Here is a 19,957-nt window from a genome sequence, read left to right as displayed (position 1 = left end):
CTGTATGTGAGAATGTGTTTGATGAAGACCTGTTTTTTAATTTGCTCATGTTTTCTTAAATTGCATTGCAATCATAGTAATGACTCGAGGGCACTGGCCCATAAAAAGGCTGAGAACCGCTCCTGTAAAGGGACAGCCATTAAATCTGTGCATCAATAGGTGGCAGCAGGCCTCTGGATGGTGCCACGGGTGATACACATTTTTGATACAGCGAAGAAGAAAAATGGGCGTGGCTTTGCTGGCACGACAGCGCCACTTTTGAGCGCTCGCTGGCTTTGTCAACAATAACAGACTGCAGAAGTTTAAAGACACCCTCAAAGAACTCTCAGAGAGCACTTGCCACGGAAACAGAGACTTCAGCTACATGTTAAAGGTACACTCTATTGTTTCTTTATTGTTCAAACGTGATTTAATCATGCATGGACCACCTGGTAAAACGTGACCGTTCGCAGGACCGCTTTACACTAGTAACGGTTGCTAGGAGGCGAGCTTAGCTAGCTAACGCCACTGGCTCCACTGACGCTAACACCATAAAAACAAACTTCAAAACAAGATAAATTAGCTGAAACGGGGCAGAGGTAAACGGCGAAGGGCATCTTTTATTTCAGCTTACTCTCAAATCCTGACCAGTCAAACGAGCTGCCTGTCAGCCTGATAACGTCTTAGCTATTGTATTGTTTAAGTGTTAGCTTACCTGTTACCTGTTATTTTATTGCTAGCACAATATAGAAATCCTGATGATAGGTTGGCCAAGTAATTTTGGAGTAGTAGAATATAGCTGCATCATAACCACAGTAAATCTCATTTCTATACTGATCTGTTCTTAAACAGACCAGTAATACTTTGTTTAATGACTTCATAAAAACCGTTTTGGTTCTCAGGTCAAAGATGGTTCAAGACAGTGCTCAGATTCGTCGGCAGGGTGCCCAGGACTTTATGGCATACTATGACGTTGCCTGTGCCAGGCAGGAATCGGTCCCTCTCCCTGCTGTTAAGATGCACCTTGACAAAGGGATGTTGGACTTCAATGGAGACAGGCTCAAACTAACTGACTGGCCACCTGTTCTCAACTCTATATGCATCAACAAACACCTGCACCACATTGCAATAAGCAGCACTTACCAAGCTAGTCTATGTTCTGGAGATGCAGGTGAGGCTTTAATGATTATATTCTCTTAATTACATACGTTATTGAAATATGTGCAAGTGAAATGGAAGTGACTTGCCAATTTTGCACATAAACATGAATAATATGTCCATCTGTTTCAGATAGAAAATACTATAAGTCTAGCTTCAAGAGGAAGATCCCAGCCATTCGCTCTAAGGACATGACATTAAAGCTGTGCAAGGCCCTGAGAGAGTGTTTGACTGTCTCTTCCAACCTCAAGACTCTACAGCTTAGTGGACTTCCACTGAGAGAGAGGGACCTCATCACCTTGACAAAGGTACCAACAGGTTACTTGTTTAGAGACCCTGACAGAAAGTCACAAGCTCATTTTTATTACCAGACACAGTGGCAAGTGTTGGGAAATAATGTTTACTGTAAAACTGGGGGAAACTTGTGGATGCGTGGGATACAAAACCGTGAATTGTGAACTTTGATGTGTTATTTTCCAGGGTTTGGCAAAAAGCACTTCTTTGGAAAACTTATCTCTTGCTAACTGTCCAATCACTGATGAGGGCTTAGAGGGTACGTATATTTATACTACTCAAATTTTCCTCAAGATTGTACAGTATGTGAGCTCACTGTCCTTTTCAATATGTTTCAGTTATCTGCCAAAGTGTTAAGTATTCGACTAGCATCAGGACAATAGATTTCACAGGATGCAGTCTCACCTGGAGAGGGGCAGAGCATATGGCCAACATCATCAAGGTGCAGTATCTAATTTTCAAGACTCTGACATAATATTTTTATGTGTTATTAGCTCAACCTTATGTTTAATTAATCATTAATTGTAAAATATCAAAAACTGTAACTGTAAATAATACCTGTACAAAGTACTTGTTTGTAAGAAAATAATTTTTGTTCACAGCATCAGGGAATGCAGAGACACGGTACAGCGTGGGCAGAATCTCTGAGGTATCGACAGCCACAGTTTGAAGGAATGGGAGGTCTCCGCCGTGTCACTCTTAACTGTAACACTTTGATTGGGGACCGGGGCGCCGCTGCCCTCGCAAATGAACTTGCTGAGGACCTCTGGGTTAAAGGTCAGCGGCTGTGTGTAGGTTTGAGAGGAATATGATGAGAAAAACAGTTTATCTCAAAGAGTTCAGCTCAGTTTTTCTGTTTGTGTTTTTGGACTTGTTGAACAGCTGTGGACCTACAGAGGTGTGGTCTGTCCAATCAAGGAGCTCGTCGTTTGTTGGAGGCCCTGAAAACAAATTCTTCTCTATGTGTCCTAGATATTCGTAGTAACCCTTTAGTTGGTAAGAAGCTTCTTCTTTCGCCATTATATTGTGGGTGTAGTCAACATTTCAGCCACAAGGTGCAACCATTACGTTAACAGATAATTACAATAAATGTCTTTGGAAACAAGAAACAGAAATCTCCACAAATACATTTGCTTTGCTGAATGTTGTTTTCTACTTTACAGACAAGGTCCTGATAAAAACTATAATAGAGAAAGTGCTAATGAACGCTAACGGACAGTCACCAGAGGTGAGTGTTTAGAGCCACTGGCACAATTCACAAGTCTAGTATTTCTTCCCAGCTGGCCCCATGGTTTTATGTCTTCTTTATACTGTATTGCAGTATTGTTGGATCAAGCCTGAAACCACTGAGCCACAGAGACCTTCTGGTCCAAAGAGGAAAGCACCACCCAATGCCGCAAGAGGAAAAGCTACATTTAGGATAGGTAATGTATATATTTTTCTAGTTTCTTTAAAGCTAGCTCTTTAAAATAATTATTGTGTCGACAGAAGTGTGTTTTTTGTCTCAGATACTTAAAAAGGTGTAGTGTTTGCTGTACCTTTAGATGACTGAGAGGCTTGAATTTGGGAGTTAGACGTAGCTGAATTGCCTTTTCTTTTAACATCTCATCGTTTGGCTTTTAAGTAATCTGGAGAAGTGGTGAGTAGCTGAAAAGTGCAAAAAGAACCTTGAACATAGTGTCTAATTGTTTCATATGACTTAGATGTGTTTACCTTCATTTATACGGCGAAACACTGTAGATCCTCCCCTCACACCCAGTCTTTTTGTTTGAGATGTTTAGACCATGCTTTTTAGATGCAAAGCACCTTGTGGATCCACCATTCCCTAGCAGTAATTCATGTCCGGTATTGTCAGCTTGTGTACAGCCTACTTGTGTCCTGGTGATGCTGAATTATTGGACATGTCGCAATATGGGCACAAAGTCTTCACTAATGAAATACAATGAATTATACTTTGAGGAATTCATTTGTTCAGAATTAGAAACCGTTTGCCAGTGCTCCTAAAATTCTTAAAACTCTCTGTCTGTGAATTTCCCCTTCTTTACATGGCTCTCTTTCTGGTGCAGCTGCTCATAAAGGAACAGGTCGTGCAGGACGGAGTTCAGGTCTTGGCAAGACGCAAAAGTCTTATTCCCGTCCCTGTTATGTGCCTTGGCGTACTGCTGCACGAGCTGGACGCCAGAGGTGAGGAGATGTTACCAAAACGTTGATTTCTAATAGAAGAAACTGTCTTTCATATGAAGAATGTGACTGTCTGATCAAAATCTTGATCTTGTTCAGGTCTGGTTGGATGGTGTTTTTTGGTATCTGTTTTGAAAGTTAATAGAAATTTTGGTGTTTAGTTTGGTGTTGGAGACTGATAACATGTTGTATGCATTTGTTACAGAGGTCTGCCTCCTGGAGTTACTGTCATAGAACAAAGCTTTCAGGTTGGTTTTCTTGGTGTTTATGCACAGTGTATTAATGTAAAGAAAATGATTTATCTTTACTGCTGTGTTATTTTCATTTTCATGTTTGTACATGGAAGTATGCAGTCAAGTGTGGATTACATGTCTCTGATCATTGGCTGTGACATATGTTTTATCAGGGTGCAGCTACTGTGAAGGTTTCTGTGGACTCAGATTCAGACGGAGAGGAAGAAGAGGAAGGGCAAGAAGTGGTGATTGAAGTGGAGCAGAGACCATCTTCTCTGAATCTCCAGGACAGGATCAGTGGACAGCAGTTTAAGCACATGCAGGTCAGTCACATAAAGTTAAAGTACATGCTAAAGTGGAACTTAAAAACTGTATTTTTACAATTGTGGAACCTAAACAGTTGACTAAAGCACACTCCACACTGTGTTCCTCTACATGCCCCATAGATGGAGCTGAAAGAGTGTCGTCTGAGGCTGGCAGAGGAGCGCCGGGCCAGACTAAAAGCTGAGTCAAGGCTCATGGAGGTAACGATAATCTCAAATCTTCAACATGACATGTTTTACAGTTACTACTTCTTCAAGCCGTCCCTTTATTCTTCCCTTTTTCTTATTTCGATTCAGTTCGAGTTGGAGAATGCCCGACTTCATGATGCCAACCGTTCCTTGTCAGAGGCGCTCGCAGCCACTGGTTCTGCATCAGCACCACCTGCTTTCAGCGCTCTAGAAGATGAGGCAGTCCTCGAGAGCATCGAGAGCTCCTTTACTAAGTTCCATGCCTTCCTGGATCTCCTCAAGGATGCTGGGTGGGTGGCTGGTACAGCATGTCTCTTTTTCATCGGAGCATTTGGTAGAAAGCTTTTATTTCACCACAGAGGGTTCAGTTTCATTATGCGTCTCTGGTCATTCAGTGTTTTATTTGTTGGGTTGCTTTGTCTTTAACCGCCACACCCGTCATTCATTTAATTCAAACTGAATCCCCTTTGAAAGCTGTTTTGATACAAATAAGCTTCTTCCATGGGTCATGTGTTGCTGTGATTTAATCTTCAACATATATTTTAGAATTACAATAATATAATTATTAGGAATGATTTTTTTTACTACATTTTCAAATGTTTTTAAAATACTAGGACCCAAAACAGTACAATAGACTCAGATGTAGGTCTAGCATTTCTCATGTTATCCTCATGGAATATTTAATATTTTTAAGAGTAATTACTATTTTTATTTACATTTGATTTACAAATGTTACCTGCATGAATGACAGCATTTGTAAATGTTTATTGATTATCAATAACTGACTGCATCATCTTCTCACTTTTCATTAGCCTAGGTCAGCTGGCTTCAATGGCAGGGATTGATAAGTCAGATTTCCAGCCTTTTGGGAGACCCCAGCTCTCCTCTACACTAGGACCACATTTGGGTGGTGCAGCATCCCTGACGAGAGGGGAGTACGGGGCTGATGCAGTCTCCTTGGTAAGGATATACACAAACGGTGTCTGGGAGACATTAGCCAATGGCAGGTGCAATGTTATTGTGTTATAGACATATTCAGCGACTGATCAGTCATCTTGTGGCACTGCCATTACTGCAGTGGGAAGGTGTGGGTAGTTTGATTGATTACTGAAGTCTGTGGCCCCCTGGTACTGACTAAGGTTGCTACATGGATAGAAACTTTAATATTTTACTCATTTAACAGACATTTGTTATGACTTTAGCACTAATAGGAAAAATGGGCCACCATACTTTGCCTTTTATACCATGCATGCTAACTTTACTTCACTCGCTAGCCAGCATAATCGGTAAACAGTTTAATTTAATGATCATTATTCATTTACAGAATGGCCTTACACAGAATGCCATGTTATTCTTTTCAGGGAAACCACTGATCCATTGACCTAAATGTTGATTATTGTAAAGATAAGATAAGATAAGATCATCCTTTACTCATTCAGTGGAAGAGGAAGAGGAAGCAGAAGAATATTTCAATGACTGTATTTACTGCTGGGTAGTAAATTCTTCTGAAGAAACAATTGAACTTGTTTGCGTCTGGTACTTTTCCTGTAGTAACCCTATACTTAACCTAACCCTATACCTCAACTGTGTGTTTCTGTTTCATCCCAAAACGTCTTTATGCAGATATTGCGTTGTGATTGATTGCTTGTCACAATCTTTTCTTCCGCAAGAGGTAGCACGCACTTAATACTTTGAGCTGCAAGGATGGTGAATCACAGGTTATGGCCTCGGTCTGATCGAGAACCAAAAATCTGGTTTAACAGCTTAAACACTGATACTGCATTTTCTCATGAAACTTTCAACTTCTGTCTTTAAGGGAGCCCACGTCCTGCCTAGTGTCCCTGCTGGACTGTCGGACCCCACCCCTCCCAAATCTCCATCTTCTGTCGGGACAGCATTGAATAAATACAGGCTACTAGATGAGACCTTCAATCAGGCTTCAGGACTTGCAACAGACCCATGTGTAGGCAAAAAACAGGAACCAGATCAGTATTCAAAGCCTGACGCCCAGCGTGACTCAGGTTCTGACCACAGTTTCCACAGACAAAAGTCCTTTGATGATATTTCCTTTGGTAAAACTTTCCAGACTCAACCAAGTCGCCCCAAGAGCAACAGCAGCTCCCACAGAAGCAACAGCTCCCATGGATACAGCTTCAACAACGGCTACGCTCACAGTCATGCTTCACATAGTAACGGTTCTTATGGTGGTTCGTCCGTAACTGTCAGCGACATTATGAGTGACAAGGCAGAGTCTGTGCGATCACTAGGGTTCAGGGACAGAGGGAAGTGACAGTACGTCAGTCAGTAAGAGAGGTGTGGGAGAGGACAGCCAATCCTGAAAGGTTCTCTGGAGCAGAGCAGGTCTCTGGAGGGTCTGTAAGGTCAGTCACATACTAAATGCCTCTGAGCAGCTGGCCAGAGAAATGTGAAAGAAAAAAAAACTCTTCAAGTTCTTTCTGGTATAACAGTTAGTTGTTAAGAGATTTTTTAAATTGTTGGTAGACAAAATATGGGCACATCTTCAGTCTTAGTTATTTTTTATTAAGGTGGCAGCCAGAGAAGTGCTGTCTGATTTCAGCCAAAACAGGTAGGACGTTTTAGTCAGTGATTGAGACAAATGTGTCAAGAAGTTAAATGCCATGATTATTTTTATATAGCAACACAGTTCAGTAAAGTGTGGAAGAAGAGATTTAACCCCACCTCAGTCAAGTGTGTCAAATCAGTGTGAAAATGATCCGTGCATCAAATGCATCAAACTTTATCTAAGAAAAAAGGAAGCGTGAAATAAATATCACAGCTCGTTCCATGTTTTTGTGTTTTTTTTTTTGTTTTTTTTTTACAAAATCTCTAAAAGCCAATACTTACTACTACTACTACTAAATATTTAATTTGTCCTTTTTGTTAAGGGCTATTATCGTGTATCATTTGATGTTACTGTTTTATATTCTCGACTCTCATGTTTCTGTTGTGTAATAAACACGTTTGCAGTTGAAATTTTTTCCGAGTTTTTAAAAATTTTAAATGGCACATTATTCTGGGCTTACCATTCGAGGACATCTTGTGCCACTGAAATAACTACGAGCAAGAACTACTGAATCTTGCCACACCTGTTTAAAGCAAAGTTGTCTTTTCCCCAGCATTTATTCTTTGTGTGTTTTCCAGTTTCCACTGTTACCGTTATCCATGGAGCATATCACTGGAAAAAAAGTATAGTACATTTTGGATCCGTATCTGCGTGTAGACACCCGTAAGTGGATCATGTAAGCTCTTTTTGTAGGACACATATCTGTTTACTTCATGTTTACTGCTTCTTGGTGCTTTGTCCTAAGTGACAGTGTGACCAAAGCATAATTTTTGTGGCTGAGAGTATAGGACATGGTGTTCTCTTAGAGGAGTGCGCCTGTTTCTGTTACACCAGTGTGCAGCAAAACACAAGTTAAAGCCAGTTCTCTCTGCAGAGGTGACGATGAGTTAATGCAGTGTTTCATTTCGAAGGTCCTCTCAGTGTTAATTAATCTTCTATTCTTTGTCTCACCAAGTGCTTTTTTTCCCTCCTCAGGTATGTTTTTGAAAAAGCATTCCTGATATATTCTGTCTTTTGCACATCTGGTATTTAATTAGCTCCTGTTCATGCTTAGTTTTACGCACACATCTGCCAGGAACGTGAATGAATGAAATGGGGAATGACGAGAGGCACAGAGAGTTCCTAAAGCTGCTGTTTGTGGACTTGAGAGAATCACTTTGGAATCTGTTTTCGTGCACTGTGGTTATAGCAACCCAGGTTACTGTTGGATCTTATGTAGTAATGGACCTATTGTTTGTATGTTTTATTCATATATCTTAATAAAAAGTGCAGTAAACAAATAGTACTAAATAGCCATGACCTGTGCATAATTGTTTTTTAAGGTACTTTGCAGGTCGGCCGGCTCAAGACTCTTTTGAGAACTTGCCTTGTGTGAATTGAATCCGTCTCCTGACTGTTGCCGACTATTGTGGGACTGGTTTTTCCTATGGAACATAGATTCTGACTGGTATGCTTTGGCCGGCTGACCACATACCTCCCAGTCCCTAATGCATTGCATGAGTTATGAGCATCTAAAGCTCTGTACTGCAGAAATACTTTTGCACGGTACTTTGCACAGTACTGCAGCACTTCTCTCAAAAGTGAAAAGTTGAATTCGTCGACAACGTTTGCTCAATTCAAGACACATGCTTTTTGTTTCTGTTAAGTCTAGCATCACCAGCCGCTAACTGTTTAACAGACGTTTCTATTTTCTACTGTTTCCCTGACCTTTACGACTCTTTGTTTGTATGACAGTAAACTTGATATGAGTATTAACTTGTCAAAACAGAACAACTCTGTCGAAGTGGTTGCTAGTTTGAAAAGCTGCACCGTGGAGCTTGAAATGTTTTCCCAGTCCATAGTTTTAAAGTGAAGGCCAGTGCACGAGTATTTCACCAGTGGCCCCTTCACTGTGTGAGTGATAAATCAATCACCACAGCAAAATTCCAGCTCCAGCTCAAGCAATGTGTCTCACATGATTAGAAATCCTACATCTCCTCTACAGGATACGCATATATGCAGATGACTCCTGCATTATTTGAAGACCATTTTTGGCTTTGAGTGTCCGTATCACATTGGTATAAGTTATCTATTGGACCAGGACTGGGTCCTAAACCAATCATTGTCCAGACACTCTACTGGAGTGACTGAAGGGGCAGCTCAAGCAGTGCAGAGCAAGGACTTTATCACCTTGCAATAAAAGAAGGGGCTGTTGTGCACGCATAACAGCATATTGCACTATTTAGTGTATGAATGAGTGTTTCACTATCAGCGTGCTGAGGCTGCTCTGATAAGTAATCAAAGCTCTTCCGCTTCTTTCGGCGTAATAGAAGGTTCCACAACACTGGCTTACCGTTATCACCACAGGACGCGTTCCCAGACGCTACTTTGCTCTTTCAGTCTCGGCACTGGCAGAGCAAAAGCAAGGGGTTAGAGAAAACTTGCTTTTGTGTCCCACGACCTCTGCGACAACTATAGCTGCTCCACTGGTATGGAGACGACCGAAGCAGTGTTTACAGAGACAGAGAGCCGTGGGTAAGTTAGTCTAAGTGGTGAGAACGAAGGAACAATGAGGAAAAAAATCCAAGTAAGAGACAATGTGACAAACGACCACAACAGAAGGAGAGTGAGACCACGGTAAAGCTTCCAAATATGCGGTCGCTACCAAGAGCCAAAACCATCTCTTATAGTCAGCATATGTCCTGAGGAAACTACCTTACCTTACAGTCATTTTCAAGAAGCATTTGTCCAGAATAAGTGCATTCAGACTGCACAGGAACAATAGAAAAACACAAAAATGTTCACAGATAAGTTACGGTAAGTTACGTGATATCCTAGAGTACCAACTGGTATCATACACAAATAAATGAATTGTTGACCATGGACAATAAATTTCCAGTTGGCATCCGCAATTACAAAGATAAAAAGGTAATAAACTGCAACAAAACATCAGTCACCATAAGGTCAGTCTGTTGCATATTCAAATTTTTCTTTCAGTGTTTATTATCAGCCAGTAACGTATAAAGATTCAACAAATAATCTTATTAAGAAGAGCGCCAGTAATGCAGAAATGTTACTTTGCTGTGATAAAGTGTTGACTGCTACATCTTTTAGACTGGAGGTTGATTGACGTGTTTAACCGATACCACCATAAATTTAGGATTAATGGTGGAAGAGATGCAACGGGCTGTGTGTGCAATTTTTAAATCAGCCCGGTCTGAAACCAGATGCTTTTTCAGCACAGTAAAATTCCCATCGTCTCAATGAATCAACGCCCACCCAGGTTCATGTTTTATCACAGGACTGATCTCAGTGGGCACTAAATCGACCAGCCAAATATTGGACTGAATCATCACATCAAGATTAAAGTCTTCTGAATGAGCCCCCACTTTCTAAACGTGGCCTTTTACAAAACAGGTGCCTCGATGGAGGAATGAAGGCCGCGTAGCTTCTGTCTTGCATAACACTGGCTGCAGGCCATCCCGTGGTTGACCTGGTACACAGAAAACCTGAGATGTTTTCGACAGACTCTCCTCCCTGATACACGGTGTACTTTCAAATGACGTGTGTCTGTCATCGAGCCAAAGGGGCCAGATCTTTGAGAGACTCTGACCAGAGGTGAAGAAGAACAGTGAACTCTGTGGTAGAACAGAATTTATATTTCATATTTGTGCATACGTTTCATTTGTCCACTTTTCTACTGACCTAATTTCGTCACGTTTTCTATTTTACACTTACTGAAAACATAGATCATCTGTTGAGAAACCACACGCACCATCTGTCCATATACAGCTACTTTTGCATAATGAGGCTCAATACAGGAATCAGGCGATGACACCGTGTGCTCCCTTTTCACAAACACCATTGACACAGTGAAAGAGACCGAGCAGCCACAAGGACACACTATTTAAAAAGATGCCATTATTTAAACTAATACATTAACCCCCATATGCACTGTGACCTATTCCATAATCGGCTCATTGACTAAGATCGCGATAGTCTGCCTGGAAATGTTCATGTAACACAGAGGACAAGGTGAAGTATGAATTAGGTCACGTATCCACATACACAGTGGAATTAAACTTTGTACGTACTGCTTTGATGTTATCTTTCCAATGCATTCGTTAAAACATACACACTATGACACAGTTAACACACTTGTTTGCTTATTAAGGGGATATCAAATGTGCACAGAAGTTGAAGTGTGGTGCTCCAACGCCGCTATCTGTGCGCCATTAACTTAATCTATTTATCGGTCAAGGTAATGACCGATCAATATTTCTCTCAAACCAAAGTACAGTTACAAACACGCACATGAGGCGACGAGTTTGCTTTGTGATCTGGTGACACGCAGAGCTTATCAGTCAATAAACTGCCGCATTTCCTTGCTTTAATACATTTAACACGTTTATATCTTTATAATCTGCCAACATTTTTTGTATCACTTTATTATTTTATTTCAGTGTTTGGCACATCTACCAGACTATACAAGGTTTAATTTTGTGCCTGCAGCATTCATATCAGGGACAGAGAAAAACATTATTCTCACAGCCGCTCAGCTTTTACAGAAGCATTTAAAGCAAAGTGTCAAACATTTGGCATGTGGGCCAAAAGCGGGCCTCCAGAGAGTCTAATCTGGCCCGCAGCGTGAATTTGCAAAGTGCAAAAAGAACATAGACTGCAGTTTTTCAATGAAATTATCTGATATCTATAATTTGTCCACTGTTTTAGAGAGATATGTGGACAGAACACAACTCAGAGACCCAGGACTAAACAGCAGACAGCAATGTGCCCAAATTTCACTTATTTTTGCAAAGAAATTTCATTTTTTTAAATCATAGTTTATTAGATGTAAACATTCTCCTAATTTACTTGTTCTTTTTTGCACGAAAACAAATGGAATATAATCTGGAGTTGTAGTTACTTATAGGTGCTATGCTATTAGCTTACTGGTCCGGCCGGTATGTAGCCCCCTGAACTAAAATGAGTTTGACACCCCTGATTTAAATGCTTTATTGTCAACGAAATGATAGCATGCTGCATCTGAGCAACTTATGCAAAAGATAAAATGAAGACGACACGGAGAGAAGTTACGTGAAAGGGAGTTTAATGTTCAGTTATGGCCAGATGTATCGTTTACTGCATCACACAAATCGTGCATGTGGATTTGACCGCGCTACGAGAAGTGCTACGCCGGAAAGCTACGCACTATATAAATACAGCTACAATCAAAACAGGCCAGACTCCTGAGGAAAAAAAAAAAAAAAAAGTCTTTTTTATCTAAACATAATGTCTGCTTATAATACAAAACAGTCCCTCCAGAATACTCTCTTTAGCGTTCAGGAGCTTGCTGATTGAGACACTCCGTCCGTGAAGAGGATACCCTGCGAATAAATTACAAGCATCGCACCTTTACAAACAACACAACTCTAAAGCTTTACACGTCCTTCTCCAAATGCAAACAGAACAAACGTTGTCTTAGTTAAGCCTGTACAAACAGTGTTACATTCCATGACATTTCCAACAGGTGTTTAAGACGAATGTGAGTGGCATAAATCAACAGTAGACACAGCTATAAAAGATTTAGAACAACACCGGTGATCGCAGAACTGAAAATCTAACACTACAACAGCTATATTTCCTCTTTTTTTTGAGACGCTAAAGCTCTACTCTTTGACTATGGGTCATAACTTCGCAAAAACAAATGTGGTTACACAGGTCGCGGATAGACAGGAATGTTGTTATTGGGAAAGGGGTCTCCTCAGGCCCAGCAAACAAAAGGCAGATTCAAGCCACGTCCAAGCCTATTCATGCATTCGTCCTGTGCTCATCAGTATTTGCCAAGCTCGCACTGGGCAGCGATAAAGCCATTCTAATTACTGGGTTGTCCTTTTGAACCAGCTCGCACCTGATTTTTTTTTTTTTTTTTTTTTTTTTTTTAATGGGTTGCTTAGTCATAGCAGGTCCACATTTCGCTTCCCCAGCAGTTTCCCTTGAATCAATTTCGTAGCATTGTCATTTAAAATGCAACTGTCTTCACCGTTGGGAGCCTCCTTCGGCGATCTTTAGTTGTTCTCCTGCGAAACTATGGTCTCCTAAGAAAAGGGCAAAATGAAAAAAAACATTAGTTAGACCAGAATTAGGTCATCAGTCACTGGGTTGCATCTTTTTTTCCAATCCTGTGCAAAATTAATGTAATATAGCGCTTAAACGGCTATCCTACACCAAAAAAAAAAACACCTCAAGCCACAAGGGGTGATGACAGCCAGGTATGGGCGTATGTCGAGTTGAGTTCATTGTGTACTCACACTCATGTACTATCTTATCTCCTCTGTTTGGTGTTGCAATGTAATGGACCACCTTAACAGTGTTATGGCCAAGGTATGCTTATACAACTTGCTGATTTCCGATAAGGACAGTGTTGTTGCCAGGATGGCCGAAACAGGCCGGTGTCCCGCACTGTGGGCACTCTTGGTTTTAATTTCTGTGTAATTTGAATTTATGTCTAATTCGCATGCATGTGTTTTGTTTTCCAGGCTAAGGAGGACGCGTTTTAGGATAAACAGACCCAATTGGATTCTTCCATCCGAGAACACTGAAATCTCTGTTCGATAAGTCAGACTTCTTATCTGCGAAAGCTGCGTTTTTCGTTAACGCGGAAGCAAGCTGCATAGAAAGTGGAAACTTGCTACTCATTCCTGAGTCCTCAGGGGGTGCGGCTTTAATCGCTTATAGGCTCAGCTTAATTAGAGCAGCAAGCAACTATAAAAACCGTGCACTTCCTGCTCATGAGACTTCTGTGAAGGGGTGTGGAGCGCCTGTGCGTTCAGTTAACATGTTACTACATTAACGGGTGTGTGCTCATGTTTGTGCTAATAGTGCTAATATGCAGACTGAAGTAAATTTGAACTCTCATCTTATGCATTTTCATGCATTTTACATAAGCAGAACATTATGGCAATTAAATATTATATAGATAACTAGAGGATCTATTTTGCAAGCTATAATGTAAAATTTCTGGACTGTGCATATTGTCAAAATATCAGGTTTACAGGTATCTATGTACAGAACTGAGTTTGAGCTTTCACAGGCAAAGCAATACTGTGGATTTCTTTTGGTTAATGTCAGTTTTCATTGAATATATACTGTAAAGGCTCTTACAAATGGAGTCCTCTCTCCGTATTTGCTCCAGAAGGTCATCTTGACAGTGTTCTTGTGTCCCGTCCGCTGGTCAAAGGTCTGGCAGGCCTCAAAAGGCGGACTGTACAGATGCAAACTCACAGCGCACTCTGTGTGGCTGACATTTTCCACACGATGCAGACCGATGGAGTCTAAAATATGCACACACACACACAACATATATGAAAAGAGCGTGTTAATGGAATGCATATGTAACCGGGCGGCGCTGCATGCAGCAGCCGAGGCCAAACATCACACCACGGGTCTGTTTGCTTGGAGGAAATACTCCGCCGTGATTCAGAGGAGACTGGCGTTATTTTACTGTTCACCGTAAAGTTACAACTGGCTGTTAACTCCTCTGAGACAAATTCACATAACTGCAGATGCGGGAAACTAGACAGTGAGCTGTAAAACGTGACACACATTTAGCAGTGTTGCACACGGTCTGGCCTGAAGGCTGTATGTGTGAGTTTGAGAGACGTGCCACATCAGCATATCTCGTATGGGACAGAACATGTTGGTTCCATTGTACTGAGCACAGCACAGCTATTTTGGAGACAGCAACATGTGCAGCAAGCACGAGCAGGCCTAACACCATGTTAAGTACCAGTTTAAAAGACTCCCACGCTCACATATCCTGTACACACAGATAATTATGAATACAAAGACATCAGTAGATCTTTGTGCAGTGACACACAGTCTGGATTCTTACCATTTATATAAGCGACCCTGTTTTCCTGGAGAATTCTCTGTGACTTCTGGACCATATCTCCGTGCGACTTGCGGTCGGGCCAGTCGAACAGCGTCTCCTTCAGCTGGCCCTGCAGCAGCTTCATGAAGCAGTGGGAGTCTGCGTGGTCGTGGATGCTACTGCAAAGTGTTAAAGAGCACACAAGCATACAGCGTCACAATCTGTCAACACCGGCCTCCATGCGATATCTGCAAAGATGACCAACTGTTCAGTCTGACAGTGAGATATATATTTTTTTGTGTTCTCTATTGGGTATGTGCACCCAAAATGCATGCATAGCATAATAAGTAATAAGCAATTGCACATGCATGACATGTTTTGGCTGCTCTTATTTGCACATTTGTTGCATTTACTAATTGTCCCTTCTAACCACAAACCACATTTCTGTTATGTGTTTCACAAAGCTTTGTGTTATACCACATTTATAAAATCAAAGGTATGCGTACAACTGCATTCCTATTACTGCCACGTTCCCGCTGCAGTAAATGTACAAAAGCACTTGAGTACAAATACTGTTTATCTGTGCCTCCTGATCTTTAGTCGTCTAAAGATACGTCTGTCAGTTTTGCAGTGCGTCCATAAACTTGAACAAATCTCTTCCGTTTCTATCAACTTCTGCCACTGGCAGGTGTTCGTGTGAGTTTGCTGACAGTGCGAGGCATGCAACGGGTATCATCAAGTATTGTTGATTTACACAACCTTTCTGTCGGTGTGTGGAACATTGGACTTTCTTATCTTTATTAACTAATACAATACCTGCCAGGAAAAATTACTTGGATATGTGACGTACAGTACCTAACATGACAAAGAAACCTATAAAGCAAAATGCAATATGAATCTAATAGGTTTAAAGTTGCAATGGTAGATCCAAATAACTAGGAAATAAATAACGAGCGATCGAATTCAATTTGCCAAATAAGCTCTTGTCTTAACGTGGAAGTATCTCACCTGCCGTGGCCCTCACCCCAGCAGAGAATCATGAGGTTGAACTTTCCGTTGCCCTCGTCGACCAGGTTCCGTGTGTACCTGCGCAACAGGTCAAATGTTTGTTAAATGAACGTGGAGACTTTGGACACATCACAGTTTGAAAAGGAGCCATGAGTGGGACGTGAGAAGCTCTTATCATAAAATGTGAAAATGTGCTCCGGTGAAACAAACCAACAGAGGCCAGTAATCTCAATAATGTTGAATCTTTTTAAACTTTAAAACTTTTTGTTTGACTTAATTCATTTTCCACACAGGGAGCTTGTAAAGAATTACTTCAAGTGAAAAAAAAAATAAATGGGGAAGAGAGACCATACTGCAGTTTTATTTTACACATATGTGTGTCTCTTGCACAAAAACAGAGAGAGAAAAAAATTGGCACTGGTCCTGAAAATGTTCGATCATTATGTTTCCATACAGAAAAATGAACCACCCCCTCCCTCATATCATAGGCCAGCCGGTGACCTAGCTTGCTGTGCAAATATTGTCGGTATTCTGCACGTTTCTTTTTATTCTTTTTTTCTGCTGTCTCTTCAAATACTTTCGGGGCAGCTGCTGCTCCTCGTTGGACAACAGACCTCCCAAGCATCCATCTCTGCAAAAAATCAGCGGGTGTGTATCCGTGTCTGGGTGTTGATTGGATGGCCCGCTCGCCCAGCCTCCATTGAGACCCCTCTAATCAAAACACTGGGACGTGGAGCTTTGGAAAGCTTTTGAATGGAGCGGCCAGATTTTATAGTGAGGAGGGCTGAGGTGTTTGGCGTGAGGCCACCCGCGCGTTTTGCAAAGTGGCCGTCTATAAACTACACTGATATAAACTGAATAAATACAATGCAAGCAAGTTGGATTGTTTCCGGTTTAAATCAAATAAACTGAACATGGAGATAACAACAAGTTTTCAAACAAAGACATGTTTTTTTTGCGATTTCTAATGAGTTAAGGAATCAAAAGCGTTTTTGTGTTCATAAGTTAAAGTAAGTAAACGAAATACAAGATCAAAAATGTTAAAGAAAATATGATTGGACGAAATAAACTATAGTTTACAAAATAAAACTATATGAATGGGTGCAAAGTGCACCACTGCCAGCAGTATCACAAATCAGTTATATCTGCGTTGTTAGTAAGAAAAGTTTTTTTGTATTTATTACCTGTATTGGTCAAACTTTGCATATTTCATCCATTCCTGAGGATTGCTCTCATAAGATTCCATTATGTCTTGAACCTCCTCAACATTGATGCAGTCACTCTCGAAGATCTTGTGCAGAACTGCTGTCAGCTCATCCAGAGTTTCTGGCTTCACCACCTCGGTGTGCTCCATCTCTGTGTTTGCAGCGCAGGTGTTTTTTTCCCCCCTCTTAAAAAATATATATATCAGTCTAGAGTTAAAACAACAGATTTCCCTTAGCAACTTTGCACAGACTTTTTATAGGCTGGCGGTGCAATTTAGGGGGCTGGTGATGGACTGTACCATTGTGGACAAAAGAGGTGAACGCCCACAGTGCGTAGTCTCATTTGAATGAACTTTGTCATGAGCTCTTTCTGAAATATCCCCCCCCAAAAAATACATGCTGCATTGTTAACAAACGCTGCCACGTAGATATAGGATAAATTCAGTTTGGTTTGTTTCAGTGAAAACGCGAATTCATCGCACACATTAAGAAGTTGGACTAATCCTCTGTGAGCACCGTTCCACCACGTTGTCACAAACACAACCATCCCTTGTCTCTCTTTCTTTCTCGCCGAGGCATTCCTCCAACCAACAATAGCTGTGCAACTAGCTCGTTTTTTCTTTTTTCTTTTTTTTTTCTTTTTTTGTTTTTGTTGTTGTCTGTGTGGGCCCTGTCCTCAGAAACTCCATCATCAACAACGCACTTGTCCAAGGTGTGTGCAGACCACAGGCTCATAAACGCGAAATTAGAAAAGAAAAACGTGGGGAAAAAAAAAAAAAATACAGTGAAAAGGTTGAATGGTATAAAGCACGTGTCTTTTTGTTTTTTTGTTTTGTTTTTTGGAAACACAAGCTCTAACTTGCTGGCCCGTCCTTTCAAATGGTTTACTTCCACACATTTAATCACACATATTTTGGTTGCAAGGCATCTGCTTTGTTAAAATGCATGGGAGTGGATTAAAATGCAAGCTATATTAAAATGTACAAAGGGGAGGAGAAAAAATAAGTAATGCCGTTGGTATATTTTGTTCTATTTAATTCAGGAAGATCCCCGTGGAGCAAAAAGAAGATAGTTGGATACCTGTTGATGGGTTATTACATCAAGAGAGATACACCGGTCTGGTGGGTTTGAGACAAGAGTTATTGGAAAAGTACTGGAGTGATTTAGCTTATGTAATGCAATGTTTGTAGAATATTCTACTCAGTGAGCAACTCTTAAGTTGAGAGCAAATGAAAAGATGGCCGGTAGTCAGCAAAGTGGAGGTGGAAGTTATCGTTTAGCTTCTGATACATGTGCATTTGGGTGGAGATGTTTTAGCAAACTCAAGTATTCTGGTAGAAAACCGTCTCTCAGCCTCAGACACTCCTCTGATGAGTTTTCCTAACTAAAAACGCAATTTATGTTCAAAATGTCAGTCAGACACATGCAACATATACCTTCGCAGATATGCTCTGTGAAGTCAATCATTCATAGTTTTGAGAAAGCTCACTGTGAGGTTAGTGCTGGTCATGCTCAGAGATGATAAAATGTACAGACTGTTTGTTTTTTGCATGCTGCTGTGCGGCAGCTGCTCTGAATTACAAAATATCTGATACCAGTGAGAGCTGAGTTGCAATTTTTGACCCAAGGACACTTTGAAAGGAATATTTGAAAATGAAAAAGAATCTTTTCTTTTTAATAGAAACAAATAAAGTACAATGAGACTTATTTGAATGGCGCTGGCCTCCGCAGTTTGGACTGAAACCGGAGCTGAGCTGGGAGATTCCAGCAAGAAAGCTCAGCATTTGTTTTGAGCCAGTGAGCCTGTGTCAGTATGTCAAAGGAAAATCCTTTTCCATGGCTGAGGAGGATCCAGGCCTTCATGTTTACTGGCAGCATTAAAAGTGGAGAACTTTCTTTTCATCAGATTGTGCCAAGTTTCCCTGTGAGGTGCCACATCATCAGTGCCAGAGGGATTTGTGCTCCACCTTGTGGCTGAAACCTTAAGTCCACTTTGCCCAGACAGGAGGATGCATCTGAAATCAAAACAATCTCTGTCAGGACATGAATGTTCAGTAGTTTTTATGGCACAGTTACATTAAACAAGTTAACACTCAAACCACAGACAAGATAGAGACGATGAGTGACAGTGACTTTGCACATGCTCAGTAGGATTCTCTCTCCGCCTGCTGAAAAAAAGAGAAGTTTTAAATCAGGAAATACATTTTAAGGTGCTAAAAAGCTACTTTTTCTTCCGCTATATACCTTTCCAACGGCTGTGAACTTACACAGTTCTATATCTTCATTATTGGTGATATGAAAACCTTTCCTAACACAATAGTTGCCAGCATAAAAGGATTTTGTCATGACTTGTTAACTGTTAACACTGTGTTTTGGGTGCAATTATTAGAGTGTATGTCTACACAAGCTCATAGTATTCTGTTAACTTGTTCTATTTCCTTAAAAGCTTGTTCTGTTTAACAGATGATCAGTGTATTTGAGATACCTTACCTTACTAGTGTTAGGTACACGGTGACACTATCACTTCTTGGCCTAAACGTAACATTACCGTCTTGTCCTTATCAATGAAAATATACATAAATTCATTTCAGTTGCCACTTCATTTGGTACATGTGCACTAAACCTTAGCTTTGTGAAGGTTATTGTATTCAGGATTAGTTTAAAATAACTTAGAGAGCTGTTGATTCAACTTCTGTTTTCATTTCAGAGGCTGTGGTTTGTACCGCTATTGTGTTGTGCCGACACGTTTTTATTACTTTGACAACCCCATTTGAGTCAGTGAGTTTGGCTAAATAACAGGAACACTTCAGTGACCCCGGTTACAATACTGAAGATGTGTCCAGGTTGTACCACAAGGTGTATCTCAGTACTGTGTCTTAAAAACAATCTGGATGATCAAAATGGAAAAATAACCATTCATTCAGAAAAAAAGAAGAAGAATTAGATTAGATCTT

The 19,957-nt window shown here is 40.8% G+C and overlaps 2 protein-coding genes across 3 annotated transcripts; one reads left to right on the top strand and one right to left on the bottom strand.

Moving 5' to 3' along the window:
* The first annotated feature begins 12 nt into the window (after positions 1 to 12).
* On the top strand, positions 13 to 8,182 carry cep78 (centrosomal protein 78). 2 transcript variants are annotated; one of them, XM_084551899.1, is made up of 16 exons: positions 13 to 1,150; positions 1,270 to 1,445; positions 1,618 to 1,690; positions 1,770 to 1,873; positions 2,034 to 2,208; positions 2,314 to 2,427; positions 2,595 to 2,659; positions 2,753 to 2,855; positions 3,498 to 3,615; positions 3,818 to 3,860; positions 4,019 to 4,168; positions 4,292 to 4,369; positions 4,466 to 4,647; positions 5,170 to 5,317; positions 6,174 to 6,320; positions 6,444 to 8,182. In XM_084551899.1, the coding sequence occupies exons 1-16, from the start codon at positions 889 to 891 to the stop codon at positions 6,645 to 6,647; spliced, it is 2,142 nt and encodes a 713-aa protein (XP_084408025.1). In that variant the 5' UTR covers positions 13 to 888; the 3' UTR covers positions 6,648 to 8,182. The 2 variants fall into 2 exon arrangements, with proteins under 2 accessions (XP_084408025.1, XP_084408024.1); XM_084551898.1 differs by having other exon boundaries at positions 6,174 to 8,182.
* Positions 8,183 to 12,010: 3,828 nt separating this feature from the next.
* Positions 12,011 to 17,231, bottom strand: cdo1 (cysteine dioxygenase, type I). The gene is made up of 5 exons (XM_084551375.1): positions 16,983 to 17,231; positions 15,799 to 15,876; positions 14,812 to 14,969; positions 14,082 to 14,251; positions 12,011 to 13,015 (listed from the first exon to the last, which is right to left on the bottom strand). The coding sequence occupies exons 1-5, from the start codon at positions 17,150 to 17,152 to the stop codon at positions 12,986 to 12,988; spliced, it is 606 nt and encodes a 201-aa protein (XP_084407501.1). The 5' UTR covers positions 17,153 to 17,231; the 3' UTR covers positions 12,011 to 12,985.
* Between the last annotated feature and the right edge of the window lie 2,726 nt (positions 17,232 to 19,957).

Source organism: Chelon labrosus (assembly GCF_963514085.1).
Source record: "Chelon labrosus genome assembly, chromosome: 9".
Taxonomy (NCBI): domain Eukaryota; kingdom Metazoa; phylum Chordata; class Actinopteri; order Mugiliformes; family Mugilidae; genus Chelon; species Chelon labrosus.
Note: the sequence above shows the minus strand (reverse complement) of the source record. Positions and strands in the feature narration are given on the sequence as shown.